The 13,738-nt window shown below is 38.0% G+C and overlaps 1 protein-coding gene across 1 annotated transcript in view; it reads left to right on the plus strand.

Annotated features, from left to right (window-relative positions):
- Positions 1 to 13,738, plus strand: part of LOC104281558 (rap guanine nucleotide exchange factor 5-like) — an 89,690-nt gene that overhangs the window by 44,641 nt on the left and 31,311 nt on the right. The window contains exons 2-4 of the mRNA XM_009879578.1: positions 9,235 to 9,313; positions 11,431 to 11,575; positions 13,461 to 13,558. Of these exons, the coding sequence (XP_009877880.1) occupies positions 9,235 to 9,313; positions 11,431 to 11,575; positions 13,461 to 13,558 (322 nt within the window). The remainder of the gene's footprint in view (positions 1 to 9,234; positions 9,314 to 11,430; positions 11,576 to 13,460; positions 13,559 to 13,738) is intronic.

Here is a 13,738-nt window from a genome sequence, read left to right on the forward strand (position 1 = left end):
TGGGAAAAGGCTTGAGCAGGCATGAGCACCTCATAGCACCCAGTTGGAAGGAACAGGCTGGCAGCAGCAGAGGGGACAGGCGATGCAGCCCCTTCCTGTGCACTGCTGTCTGTTGCTGGAGGACAGCTGTGTTCGAGGGCTTCGTGCCCATCTGTGCCCATTTCCTCTGCCCCATAAGGCAGCTGCACCCCAGACAGAAGGATGAAAGGGAACCATTAAATCTTTTATCTTCCGTCCTGCTGCTCCAGGCAATCCTGGCCTGGCTGGCTTATGGAAAGGGAGGATGAATTTTTCTCCTAAAGTACTTTGGGAGATGCCCGATGCAAACAAGGAGTGGCTGCCTTCTGCAGGGAGGCTTGTGTGAGGACTTCACATGTGTCTTAAAATACTTCGGCTTACTGTCAAGTGAAGTTTCAGTCCATGGAAAGCTTGACTGTTTTATTTGCAGTAGTCAAGGGCTTTTTTTTTAACAAAAAGAAGCAATGTCTTAGAGTGACTGCTATAGGCAATATTTCTAATACTTCGAAATATATAAGGTGTAGGGGATTTATCCAGAAATTTCAAATAACTCCGACCATTATAGCTGCACATTAATCACCAGGGGTCCCTCCTACCTGGGGAGGGGAGGGGGGGAAAGAGCTTCAGATTTCTGTGTGGAAAAATTAGTGCCTCATTAAAGCTAGACAAGTTTGACATTTGCTCTCTGCCTGTGGTTTCAGGGCTTTTTGTCCCTCAAACAAAATATGAAACTGCTCCAGCGCATGTGATAGCAGCAACTGGAATGCAACTTTAGGAGGATCTTTGACCTTACCAGACAGAATGTGTTTGATTCATTCTGCAGATGTTAAAACACTGCCAGAAATCTCTGGGAGATGACCTTAGAAATTATTCCTCATTCTGATTTTTGTGCTCTAATAAAATTCTGGTTGTACAGGTTAAATATTTTGCCCTTATATATTTTCTTTCTCTTGCCCAATGCCAGAAATAAATGGCTTGCTCTTTATTCCTTTGTGCATTGATTTCTCAAGTGCTTCGGTGGTTAGATGACATAACTGCTGTAATTGTTTTAACACATTAGCAGCAAATTATATATCGATATTCTTTTTTCCATTGACCTTTCTTTCTCAACATAATTTTCATTTTTTGCTTCATGCTGTGTCCATGGTGGCATAGCATTTTTAGAGGATTTGATTTTGGATTAAGGGCTAATCCTGCAAGGTCCTTAGTGCCATGGCCATCTGCTGAATGCAATGGAGATCCGAGAACACTCAGCAGCTTCTCAGACGAGAGCATTATCTTGCTAGATCAGATAGTACTGATAGCAGTTTGCATTTACTGTTTGTACTCGGAGACATCCTGACATTTTTAGTAAATTGCTGTGGAATTACAGATTATTGAGAAACTCCCATCTTTGAAAAGAGTTGCCCTCAAATCGTTTCTCCATTTCTGCAGAACAAGCAATTTTCTGATTACAGCTACAACTGGCTGGACATGCATTTGCATTGCTGAAAGGTTTCAGAGCATTGCATACTATTATGTGACCCAAAACATGCAAAAATTCTACATGTAGCAATGTCTGCCTTGTGGTGTGATTGTAATTTTTTCTCATTTTCCAGAAAGGAGCAAGAGGGGTGACAAGAATTTATCAAGCTTAAGAGCTTTCAGCACTGGGAGGCTGAAAAACTTGAAAATGCTGTGCTGGAGCCCTCATTTAGTTTAATTTGAACTCAGTGAGTGAATATTTAAAATAGCAAAAAATGTCTTTTCCCTATAGAATAGTAAGTAATCAGCATCCATTTTACTCAGGCGCAGGGAGCTCATCTGTCTGTTTGCCCAGCTGTAACCCCATCTCATAGGGCTGCTCTTCCTGATGATTGTGAGAAATGCACGTTTTAACTATTTCTGCACAGTTGCGGTATTGCTAACCCCATCAGTGAATATTTTCTTGAAAAAAAATAATTTTCAGTATGCGCTTTGAAGTCATAAGGTGCATTAGCATTATTGAGGCCAGCTTTTCAGTCATACACAGGAAGATAAAAACCCCAAAGGATTCAGTTGGTTTTGTTTGGGGTTTTTTTTTTCCCCCCAAATATACTTTGGAGGATGATCCTTACTGAATGGCTGAGAAGTGGCTGGTCCTGCAAGGTAGAGATGATGCAGTGAATGTAAATGAGGGCAAATTATGAAGTTGTTGGTAATTTTTAAGTTCAGAATTCTGGCTAATATTGATAAGTGTATTAACACAAGGGGATGTCAGGACCTGACCGCATGGTCATCCTATTGTCTTTATATTATCACAAATGGGAAATGGCGTAGCTAAAGAGTTTTAGAATTTCTTGTATGTTCTCTAAAATGCATTTATTTCTCTCTCCATCTTTGTCTTTTTCTCAAAAAATCCCCCTGAAACTTCAAAGAGGTCTCATTACCGCACAAAACTCAGAGTTTGCATTGATGTTTGAAATATGTGTGCGTAACTCCCATTTACGTTTCATGCTGCTGGAGTTCCGACACCCTGCCCACCAATACGTTATAGTCCGGTTCTAACATGCTTCATGATGAAGAAGATCTTACGATCTCCTTATGTTTGGTATGTTTCTGAAAGATAAATTGAGCAGTACGGACACTGAGCTATTTCCTCAGCTTGCAAAGCAGAGATTCGGAGAGTAATATTTTTCATTCAGTACTTGAGTTTTCATCCTTTTACTCGATTAAATTCTCTCATAGTGAAAACCACAACTGCTCTGCAGCATGAACAAGGGCTACCAAACTGACATTACAAAATTACTGTAAGAGTAGTTTTAACCTACAAGTTAACCGTGAATTCCAGTGGCTTGCTCATTCAGGCAATTTTTAAAATATTTTTTTTCCAGTCTCCCTACAGATTTAGCCTCCTCCAACAAATCCTTGGAGAAAGCTGAATAGCTACTTTGCATAAAGTGGAAAAAGACTTGCATTCCAGTACTTTATCTATATTTTCTTCTAATCCGATTTAGTGTGGAATACAAGTCTGAAAACCCCTCAAATCTTTCTGTAATTCTTGCACAGCCATTCACAGTGGATTTGTACAGTGCAAAGTGGAAGACATTTGGGTTCAGAATGGTGATAAGTTTTTAAAAAAACCCACCCCAGATGAGTTATTTTTCTTTGCAGTTTAGCACATTTCACTATTACTACTATTCCCCGACTAACAGTGTGTGGCATAGACAGTCTGCAGATAAAGAAATACCGAGTCTATATGCACATTCTATATATTTATATTCCTCTGTATAGAGGAAGTTACCTTTTATGAACCATATAATTGTAGGAAAAAGGATTTAAGCATTGCATATTTTAAATCCTGGTGGCCTTCTTGTTTTGCTTTATTTTTTCTTAATATTTAAATAAATATGTAATGGAAAGGAAAGAACATGGAAGCAGAAATGCTATAGAGAGTATAGGATGAGTGTATAGAGTAGAAATTCTGTAGAGTGTGTAGAATAAGATGTGAAAAGTTGCTCTGTAAAGTCTGTCACGAAAAAGAGAACGGTTCTTGTCACCTTGGCAATCACAGTTTGTCACTGAAAGCAGGAGGACTTATTTGGCTTATTATTCACCAATTTTTGTTGTTAGCTTTTGAGAAGCAGCAAAACAAAAACTATTCAGGATGTAACAGGGTGATCAGAAAACCAGGACAAACTGGAATTTGTCTTCAAGTTATCTCTTCTTGTGGGTAAAAGGGATTAATGACTCAGTGCTGGCATTAAGAATAATTATATCTGGCTTAGCTGGACACAGTGTCTAATATTAGCAATAGAGCAATAGGTGTATTCTGAATACCGTTTGAACTATTGAACATGTTTGTAATGTAAATCTTTATACAGTATTGTTGTAGCTGTGATGGTCTAAAGTCACTGGTTGGTGCACATGCATACTAGTAAATAATATGTGGACGTACAAATTGCTAGGTGATAGCTATAACTGAAATATTTTCTTTTGAAAAACTGTCCTCAAATAATTTAATAAAAAGAATTTAACTTTTCCTCCATTTGACAAAGGCATTTCCTTTAGTTTAAGTCTCTTTTCATGTCTATGTAAAAAGTTATTAATGTGAGACTGCTCCACTGGTGCCTTGTGTCACTGTGGTAGTTTAAGAGAACACTCAAGTTTGAGCGTGAGTGAAGTGTACTGCCTGTCCTGATTTGTTAAATGTGCATCATGGACAATTTCTGGCTACAGATCTGTATTTATTTCTGTCTGAAGGCTTAGTAATTGATACCCTGCCTAGAGAAGAGAGTGGAGAAGGAAGAGAAGAAACCATTGAAAAATCAAATTTGGTGTGTAAATCCATGTGAAAAGCCTGTTCTACCCTCCTGGGATTTAAAAACATGGCCTCACATTGAGTTCATATTTGAAGACTTGCCCTCTTGGAGACAAAGAGTCTGAGCTCGTTGGAGGGGTAAACAGACACATGGAAAGCAACAGGGAACTCTGCTTTTTATGTACAGGGGAACATACGATGTGTTGTTTATTCAACTATATGACCATTTATTGTCTCTGGGACTCGGGATCCCCCTCCCCCGCCAAATACACCATTGTTGCAGTTGGCTGTCATCACCTTATACGTGCAAGACCGTTGCAACTTCTCTTGTGGACGTATTGCTGGGTCCTTCAGTTGGATATAGCTGAAAATTAGCTGAAAGCAAATGTTCCCTGGGTAATTCACGTGTGTCAGGACATTCCATGTCTATATACTGCTCTTGCCATCCCTCAGCCACCCTGAGGGTATCTTGCAGAAGCACTTGTATATCACAGAAAGATGGGAAGAGCAGTACTAACTGCTCCCAGTGAAGTTGGTGTCTACGCTGCCTTATTTCACCTGGGGAAAGCAGGGGGGGCACATAGCCCGTGAGAAGCTATCTCAGGAGAAGCTGGTGCAAATTGATTATTTAATAACAAACAAACACAGTGCCTGCTTTTTTATTATTTTTATGCCTACAATACTCACACACATTCAGTGCGGTGAGATTGCTGCCTAAGGCTGCCCCCAAAGAGCTGCAAGAACAGGAGCCCATTGAACTTGCGCTGGTTCTGTTGCATGTCTTAATGAAGCTTTAAAATGCTTGAAATTGTCTTTGAAATGAAATATTCCATAGCTGCAAGCTAACTGCATACTTTGTAATAATTGCTTGGCCAAATAAAGGAAAATTGTGAGGAACAAAGAAAAATTAGATGGATGGCTAGAAGAAAATGATTAAATAAAAAATTCATGAAGAGGAGAAATTAAAAAAATAGCATAGCATCACAGGCTTTTGCACAAAGACTTCCCTTCCAATGGGACTTTTTCTTTTCCAACTATTACTGTGCCTTTTGTTCTCCCTGTTTGCTACAAATAGTAGAGAAACTTTTTCTGTGGAAATAATGGGGAAGATGGTCACAAATTTATGCAGAAACTGGGATACAGAGTAAAATTTGAAAGCAGAGGTATGCATTTCAGCACCGTTCTGAGTGGGGGTATGGTGCACTGTAAATAATTAATGACTTGACTGGAATTGCCTTTTTTTTTTTTTTTTTTTAACTCTTAAATCAACTGTGACTAAACAGAAAATGCCAGAAAGACTTCTGTTCATAATTATCAGCCCAACTTGTACATTTAGAGCTCATTCCTCATTCAAATTTACTGCTCTTAGTGGCCATTAGTAACACAGAATGAAAAATTTGCTCTGAATAAATTCTCTCATGCCTGGCCTTTCTCTCTGTTTGCAGGTTAAGACCGGCAGATCATTATTTGTGGACATGTAGTAATGTCCAAAAGTATCTGAGCAGTGTGCAATTGTTTGTTTTGAACAAATTATTTTTGAAGAGTCAGTACACCCTCAGGTTTTGTGTCCTTGCTATGGCATGAAAAACCATTTTGGAATTATTTTAAATTACAGTGCATTTAGGAAGAAAATGCAGAAGATAGTTACAGTGAACAGTAGGACTTCAGGGAAATACCTACAGGCTAGTGCAGGCATTTTAAAATATGAATATTATTGTAGAGTCTTTAGGTGATGTCTGGTAATAGATATTTAATCTAGCAAAAGCACTTTCATTGCTTACTTGTTAAACTAATTTAACAGATGAGTGACGCTATTAATGGACCACACGTAGAATCCAGACTTTTTGTTCAAAACATTCCTTTAGGGTTTAAATTTCTAAACCAGTTCAGAGGTTATTTGAAGAGATCTAGCCTATATACAAGCTACTGGAATCACAATTTGTGTAGTCGTCGTCTTCTTAGCATTTCCTCTGCATTTAGAAGAAAAAAGAAATAACTATGCATACATATGCATGACTAAAATGGCTGAATGATATACCTTGTTTTGATAAGGTTGTTAGAAGCCAAAGACTTGTGAATACATAGATGAGGGACTGAGCATGCAAAGAGAGGGGGATGAACGGAGAGCTTAAAACCAGTTGTAAGCTGTATGAACAAACACACAATTTTAATCTTCGCTAATTTTTTCGAGAGAATTGCATTAGGATTATCTGTAGCATAGTTCTTGCAAAAAGTTTAAACAAAAAAGCTCAAATCATAGCAAACCAACCTTTCTTCCCAATCCCAACACTTTGGGGTGCTGGAAGAATTGAAGGTAGACCTCTGGAAAACAGATGATCAGGTATTAAAAATAGACTTCTAAGTTGGTATTTTAACAGCAGTTAGTATGGTAAAGTCACGCTATTTAGAACAATTGCAGAAGTTCATTGATAAGCATTCCCGTTTTGCTTCACAGCTAGTACACATGGCTGTGTATTCCTGAAACTCAGATATCACCTATACAGAGTAGAAAGTTGTGGAAATAATCTGTTGTCAATGTATCTTTGACTTCATGAGGATCACTGCACAGTCACGTATGTAGTTTGGTTGGGAACTAAAATGTGGTTGTTGACTTCAAGAACAGCAGTTTCCCAATAAATGTTTGTGAAACCTCCAACTTTAATAGCTGCATTGTATCATCCAAAAGATGTGCAACAGAATGAATAGATGACCTTTCAGATAGAGAACAAGCTGTTCACAATGTCTTTTCATTTACTGAGACAAAATATTCTTTTTATACAGAGATAATACTTTCCACCGTTTTTAACAATGTTGGTGAAATATAAAGAATGTAATTGTTTGGTTCCTGAATGCAAGGGGTTTTAGCTCTGCGTCTTCAGATCAGGACTCTTTCTAGACCTGCTGTGTTAAATGCATTGATCTAGCAAGATTTTATTTTATTTTTTCCCAAAGACAATGGAGGTATTTTGAATCTCATGCTCACAGGGTGGGATGTCATTAGCTATCCTTCCATGTGATAGCCACATGATATCTGGCTTTGAATGATGTGAGGATGAATTCTTGTTGCCATCCTACATCACAGCTACGGGGTCAATAATTTACTGACAAGGAAGTCCAAGGCAGCTGTAACTGAAATTGGTCTAAATTATTGTGAAATTGCAGCCTTGGCGTGAAAAGCTGCTGGGATGCTCTCGCTTGCGCACTTGTACACAAGCACTAGCTTGGACAGGAACAGGTCACAAACAAATAGTGAGAAAATCAGGATCAGGAAATCAGGGCTCAGCCTTACCTTTCTCATGTGAGCTATGGTTCAGCCCTTAGTCTTTGCAGTTGTAAATCTGCCACTTAAATCACAACTGGATGATTGTTACTAACTAGTAACAGCCAGTTATACTGGTAAAGTATTTTTTGCTCTGCAGTATAACCAGAATGACTTCTGTTATTTTTCAGCCTCTGTCCATGTTCCTGTTCTTATCTGATAAAGCAGGTGGTGCAAACCTGTTTTCTTGTCAAAGGAAACAGTATATTTGCTGGAATTCAAAGAAATATGGTGAACAGGAACTCCTCAAAACTTGAGGAAAATCCTACCATCTTGGGAAGAAAAAACAAACCCAAAAAACCAAACACAAACACAAACATTTTGGGGGGGGGTTAAAAAGACAAATATGATTCTCTTTTCTGCCTGCAGAAAACTAAAGATTTTGTTATTTGTGGACCAAATACAAATGCATTCCTAGATCACACATCATATATGAGTAATTTACTAAAATTGGAAGCAATTTTATTTAAGAATTATAGAATAATTTCAGATGGAAGTGATCTGTGAAGGCATCTTGTCCAACCCCCGCACAAAGCGGGTCCCATAAGACCAGGATGCTCAGGCGAGCCCTGAATATACCTGATGTTGGAGATTTTACGGTCTGTCTTGGAAGCCTGTCTCAGTGGTTGACCCTCCTCATGGGAGGAAAGAAAAAATGTCCCATGTATCTAGACAAATTTTCCCTTATTGAAAACTCTGGTTGCCCCTTGTCATTTTGCTGCACACCTCCAGGAAAAGTCAGAGTTGGTCTTACCAACCAGAGTTGGTCTTACTCTACCATTGCGTTGTTGAAGACCCCCACAAGATTGCCCCTGAGCCCTCCCATCCTAGAGCAAACACAGTCCTCTCAGCCTTCCTGCTGTTTAAAGGTTTGGAAAAGTCCTAAAACTAGTGTGTCATGGAAATGAGGAATGAGAAAATTACACTGAGATCCGAACTGGTAGTGCGTTTGTCCCGACAACCTGAGGTGCTACAACTGCAGTGGGTAGAGATGGTCTGTCAACAAGTACCTTCAGCCCATTTTTGTATGATAGAAACCAGATGGAGGAAGGTCAGAAGAAGAAAAAAAACTTCAATAATGTAATTAAATAAACCTTAGAAAAAACTTCTCAGCAGATGCAGTGATGCCCACAAGACTAACCAGCTAAAAATTTCAATATATTTGTTTAATAGTTCTCAACTACTGTGCGTAGATGTTAATCATAATACATGGCAATCACAGTTTTCTGTCTCCTATTACTAAGCGCTTTGCTTCTGAATTTTCAGAACAATTTAGCTGGTAGGAAGGTTGCTTTGCATGCAGCAGAGCCAACCAGGATGGTGGTGTTCATGATAAGGACTCTCTTACTGATTTGTGAACTGTGGCTTATTTTGTGTATATTCCTGCTTGTTGGTTCTTTGAGAACTGAGGATGTGCTTGTTAAAGCATCTGATCTCTACAGCAGCGACATATCATTAGCTGGTTGAAACTTAAAGTCTGATGTATCCTATATGCTTTGAACCTTTTTTTTTGGGGGGAGAGGGTCCTATTCCTTCCATGCACACTAACAAGAGTAGATCCTCTCTTCCTCCTCTCAGTAATATATTGTACCTTGGGCTTTTTTGTCTTCCTCTGCAGAAACTCTCCTGGATGACTTCCTTCTCACATACACAGTCTTCATGACAACAGATGACTTGTGCCAGGCACTTCTGAGGCAATATCCTTTTATTTAAAAAATGTATTCACAGGGGTTACACACTTACACCTCGGTTTATATATTGTCAAGCCTTATATCAAACGTAGTAAATTGAACGTCTCGGATAATTTTGCTCTTTGCGTATTGATATTATTGAAATAAAACCCTCCATGATTATTTTGATGTTACATGTAAAAATGGTGAGCAAAGAGAACAATTGTCTAATATTCATTATGGCATGCTTAGAAGGTGGGCCGCACCTGGGGTTTTGGCATCACACCCCATGAAATGCATGAATAAGTAGGAGAAACTTTAGAAGAGACCAATGGGAATTATCAGAACTCTATAAAAAAAGACCTACAAAGAAGGATTGAAAGAATTGGGATTGTTTTATTGAAAAAATGGAAACTATAAACAAGACAGTCTTCAGGTACCTAAAGAGAAAGGGAAGAATCTATTCCCATATCTATACCAAATGGGACAAGAGGCAGTGAAATTAAATTGCTGTAAAACAATTTCATGTTAGATACTAGGAATTTTTTTTTTATTTTTTTTTACATTAAGAAAAGAAACACTGGAGTGGTAAATGTGAGACAGTGGAATCTTTGATACTGGAGAATATTAAGAAGAAGAAACTAGAAAGTACATTCCAAGGATAGCATAGGGTATACGTGAGCCTCTCTTAGGGTGAACTAGTTAGGGTGGACTTCGATGGACTAGTTTAGCTGATCTTTCAGGGTCTCTTCAGTCCAATTTTCGTAAAATTTTATGATACTTGGAATTTGATTCAAATCTGTAGTTTCCCAAAGTTCAGGTTATATTGTTTTCTCAACTCAAATGGGTTGTAGTGGAAACGATTCAAACTGGGAAAAGATTAAATCCAAATTTGGCTACAAGTTCCCCTAATTGGCATGTGCCTGTAAGTAGAGAGATAGAAAAACATATATATACATTCCCCTATTAAAACATTCAGAATTTGCATAGCTGAGGAGTCAATAAACAGAAAATTCCTGCTCTGAAGTTGAATGTACCGAGCTAAATCTGCCTCTGAATAAGTCTGTATCCAAAACATACACATTTGTGTATGTGCATACTTACTTCATAAGAATGCTTGAAAGATGTATTGAAACAGATGCTTAGCTCATAGTAGCCGTGCTGTGTCTGCCCTTATTGTTTAAAGATACATAAACCTTTATAACCGTTACAAAATAACATTTAAAATGGGGTTAAAACCTATCCAGACCTATATGTTAATTCTTAGAATACCTGTATCTCTGTAATATATTTCAGAATAAGTGAAGAGAAAAAATGAAGAATAAGTATTAGACAGTTTCTACTCCTTTTATCATGTGATACTGTTCAGAAGTCTTAACTCATTCTGAGGTAAAAGAATCTTTTTCTTATATTTCCAGTTACTTCCATAATCTGTGGAGTATTGTTTGACTGAGCTTGCTTTTCTCTTTTTTTTTCTCTTTTTTCCCCTCCTTTTTTACCTTCTTAGCTTTTGTGGTGAAAACATCATCTTTTCACCTAATCAAAGAAAGAATAGTGACAGGACAGGAACAATGTACTAAGCGGGGATCTTCTGTCATTTTGTGTTTCTGCTTTGTGAATAGAGAACAATGGTGGAAATAGATTCTTTCACCTTCCGTTTTATTTTAATAGTGTTATTTCTGCAGATAGTGTAATTTGTGCAGGGGAAAAGAAACTGACTTCATATGCGTTTTTTTTTGTTGTTGTTGTTAATGATGCATTGTCCTTCTTCCCACAGACATTCATGTTGGCATCAATGTGCAGGACAAAGGTTTGTTCACAGTTCCACAGAAAAGATATGACTCAACATGCTGTAATTCCTTTTGAATTGATTTTACTTTTATAGACTTGCCTCCCTAATCTATAAAGGAAAAAAAAAAAATAATCCTGTTGGCACCGGAGATGAACTGACATTTCTATTACTGAGCATTTAATGCCAAAAAGTTGATGAAACTCCTAAAGCCGGAGAAGGATAAAACATATAAAGCTGAACAGTGTAGTGAAAAAATCTTTCATTAGCAAATGAGATGATTGCGAAGTCTTTTCCATCACTTAATTTTTAAGTTTCAATGAAACCTTAGTATTTGTTCCTTAACCTACTGTACCTATTGTGCTAAGAACCACCAAGGGAAAGAAGACGACTCGGATGTGTCCTGTAGGAAACGAAAAGTCTTGCATTTGGTGTCTCAGTGGACTTCTCTCTACAAAGACTGGTTACACGAAGATGAGCATTTAAAACAATTTTTGAAGGTATTGGAACACTTTCTGATGCATTTCAGCACTGTGTAATTACCATACTGTGTCTAAAAAGCCCCAACAGCAAAATCTATAATATAAAATGATTTACGTTTCTTCCTTGAATGCCTTAGAGACAGCTTGAACAGAAAATCTGTAATGTTGATGCATTCAATGTCAAAAACATTACTTTCAGATATGAAAATTATAGAACTCTGTGCTCTCTAGAAAATGGGAAAACTCAGGAAGGTAAGAAAACTACAAAGACGTAGAGGTTCTTTGGACACACTACTGGCTGTCTCTGCCAGAACAGGGTCCAGAGTTGGTATCCAGAGGATCACAAAGAGTGAGTTTTGTGGTCCTTGTGAGAAATGCTACTTTGGCTGAGGAGTGAAATGTTATTCCACAGTGTTTCTCAGGTGCACACGGAGAGCTGCACAGCTTCATGTATTTTCAATAAAGTTATGTCCTTGCTTATTAGCAAGGATCTTCTGACCTTTCTGAATCGGTTCCAAAAGCTTCTATAATATCCTGTAAATTTGCAAATAGCCATGTTGTTGCTGACCTGAGAGCCATCTGGTTGTTGATTTTATTTTTTTTTTTTCCCCTGCTGGTTGACAGATGAAAGTATTTTAGTAGACTTTGCAGGATGTTCCACCTTTCCTAATGAAACTCTTTGTCTGCAACTGGAGATCTTCTTAAGGGCCTTTTTGCTCTCTTCAGTCATTCGCTCAAGACAAAGGGGTGAAACATTGAACTAAATTTGAAGGAAGTCTTGAGCTTCCTTTTTCTGTTCGTTTGTTTGGTTTGGTTTTGGAGTAGGACACACTGCGTATGGAAGCAGAGACCTCAGGATTTGCGCTGTTCGGTACTAGGTCTGTAGCGTGGTACTGGAAAGGGGACACCGTTCCAGCCGTCAGTTAGGTTCCACTGCCTTGCACCTACCTCAGTGCAGGGCTTGTCTGTCTGGCCACAGAGGTGTGTGCCTGTGTATTGTCACACAGGTCCTCTGCTTGAGGCTTCTGTGCAATATTCAACAGTAGTAGTGTTAATGATGGTTGAAGTTATACATGCAAAAACAGTACATAGGATTCTAGGCCAGAATCATTCATGCTGAAATTTATGAATGTAAGTGTGTTAATTGGGCCAAAGCAAACGTGATGACTCAGCTCATACATATGGTCCTCATTTTCTCAAAAAGGAAATAGAAGGATTTATGTGCAGATTCTGAAAAAGTATGGAGAAAATATTTCCTGCAATTTCAATCATGAGAGCTGATTCAGTTTATTTACCTCTTATTTGAGGTAGTGTCTTTTACATTTAACTGAGGTTCCTCATTGATGGTATTCAGACAATGCCTCTCCCAAAAGAAAGTAGGGTTTATTTATTAATTTATTGGTTTACAACAAGGAGTATGTTGTTATTTGTTTGTGAGTGACATCAACACAATTTAAAATGCATGGAAACATGAGGAAAAGGGAAGGAGAACATTCTCCATTTTAAAAGTCTTAATGAAATGAACATGTTTGTTTTCATTTTGGATAAGTGATGATGGTGTCGTGTGTTCTCATGCTTCAGAATGTGTTCTTCTGACCTAACCCGGATTTCATGTAACAGCCACAACTGTTGTTTTAAATCTTCTGGTTTGTAGACAAATGAGTGTCAACATTTTGCTCTCTCTCTTGGTGATGATACAAAGAGTATTTGTCCAAAGATAAGCTGAATGTTGGCCAGTCTGGAAATTTGAACAGGAACATTCTCTCCTATGGGTCTTGCATAAATATAATGATGAAATTTGTTTTAGTAGGCTCATACCTGAATTGTTTTAGACCACTGATATGATGCTTTAGGTTTATGTTTGAGTTAGCAGATGTTTGCAGATACTGTTTTTATTTTGTAGACGATATACAGGAATGTGTTAGATGATGTGTATGAATATCCCATTCTTGAGAAGGACCTGAAAGAATTTCAGAAGATACTTGGAATGCATCGTCGTCAGTAAGTATTGATTACATTTGTGATCAAGTCTCCTTTTATTTAGCGTGTAATTTATTTTTGTTGTCATCTTGCTGTAATTCAGTAAAGATAGAGTGATACAAGTACTATATGCATTTTTACAAATCATCTCTTCTTTAAACTAAAGCTATATTATTCAGTCTTCTCTGATGTTTGTTGAGT

Source organism: Charadrius vociferus, unplaced genomic scaffold, assembly GCF_000708025.1.
Source record: "Charadrius vociferus isolate BGI_N301 unplaced genomic scaffold, ASM70802v2 scaffold262, whole genome shotgun sequence".
Lineage (NCBI taxonomy): Eukaryota > Metazoa > Chordata > Aves > Charadriiformes > Charadriidae > Charadrius > Charadrius vociferus.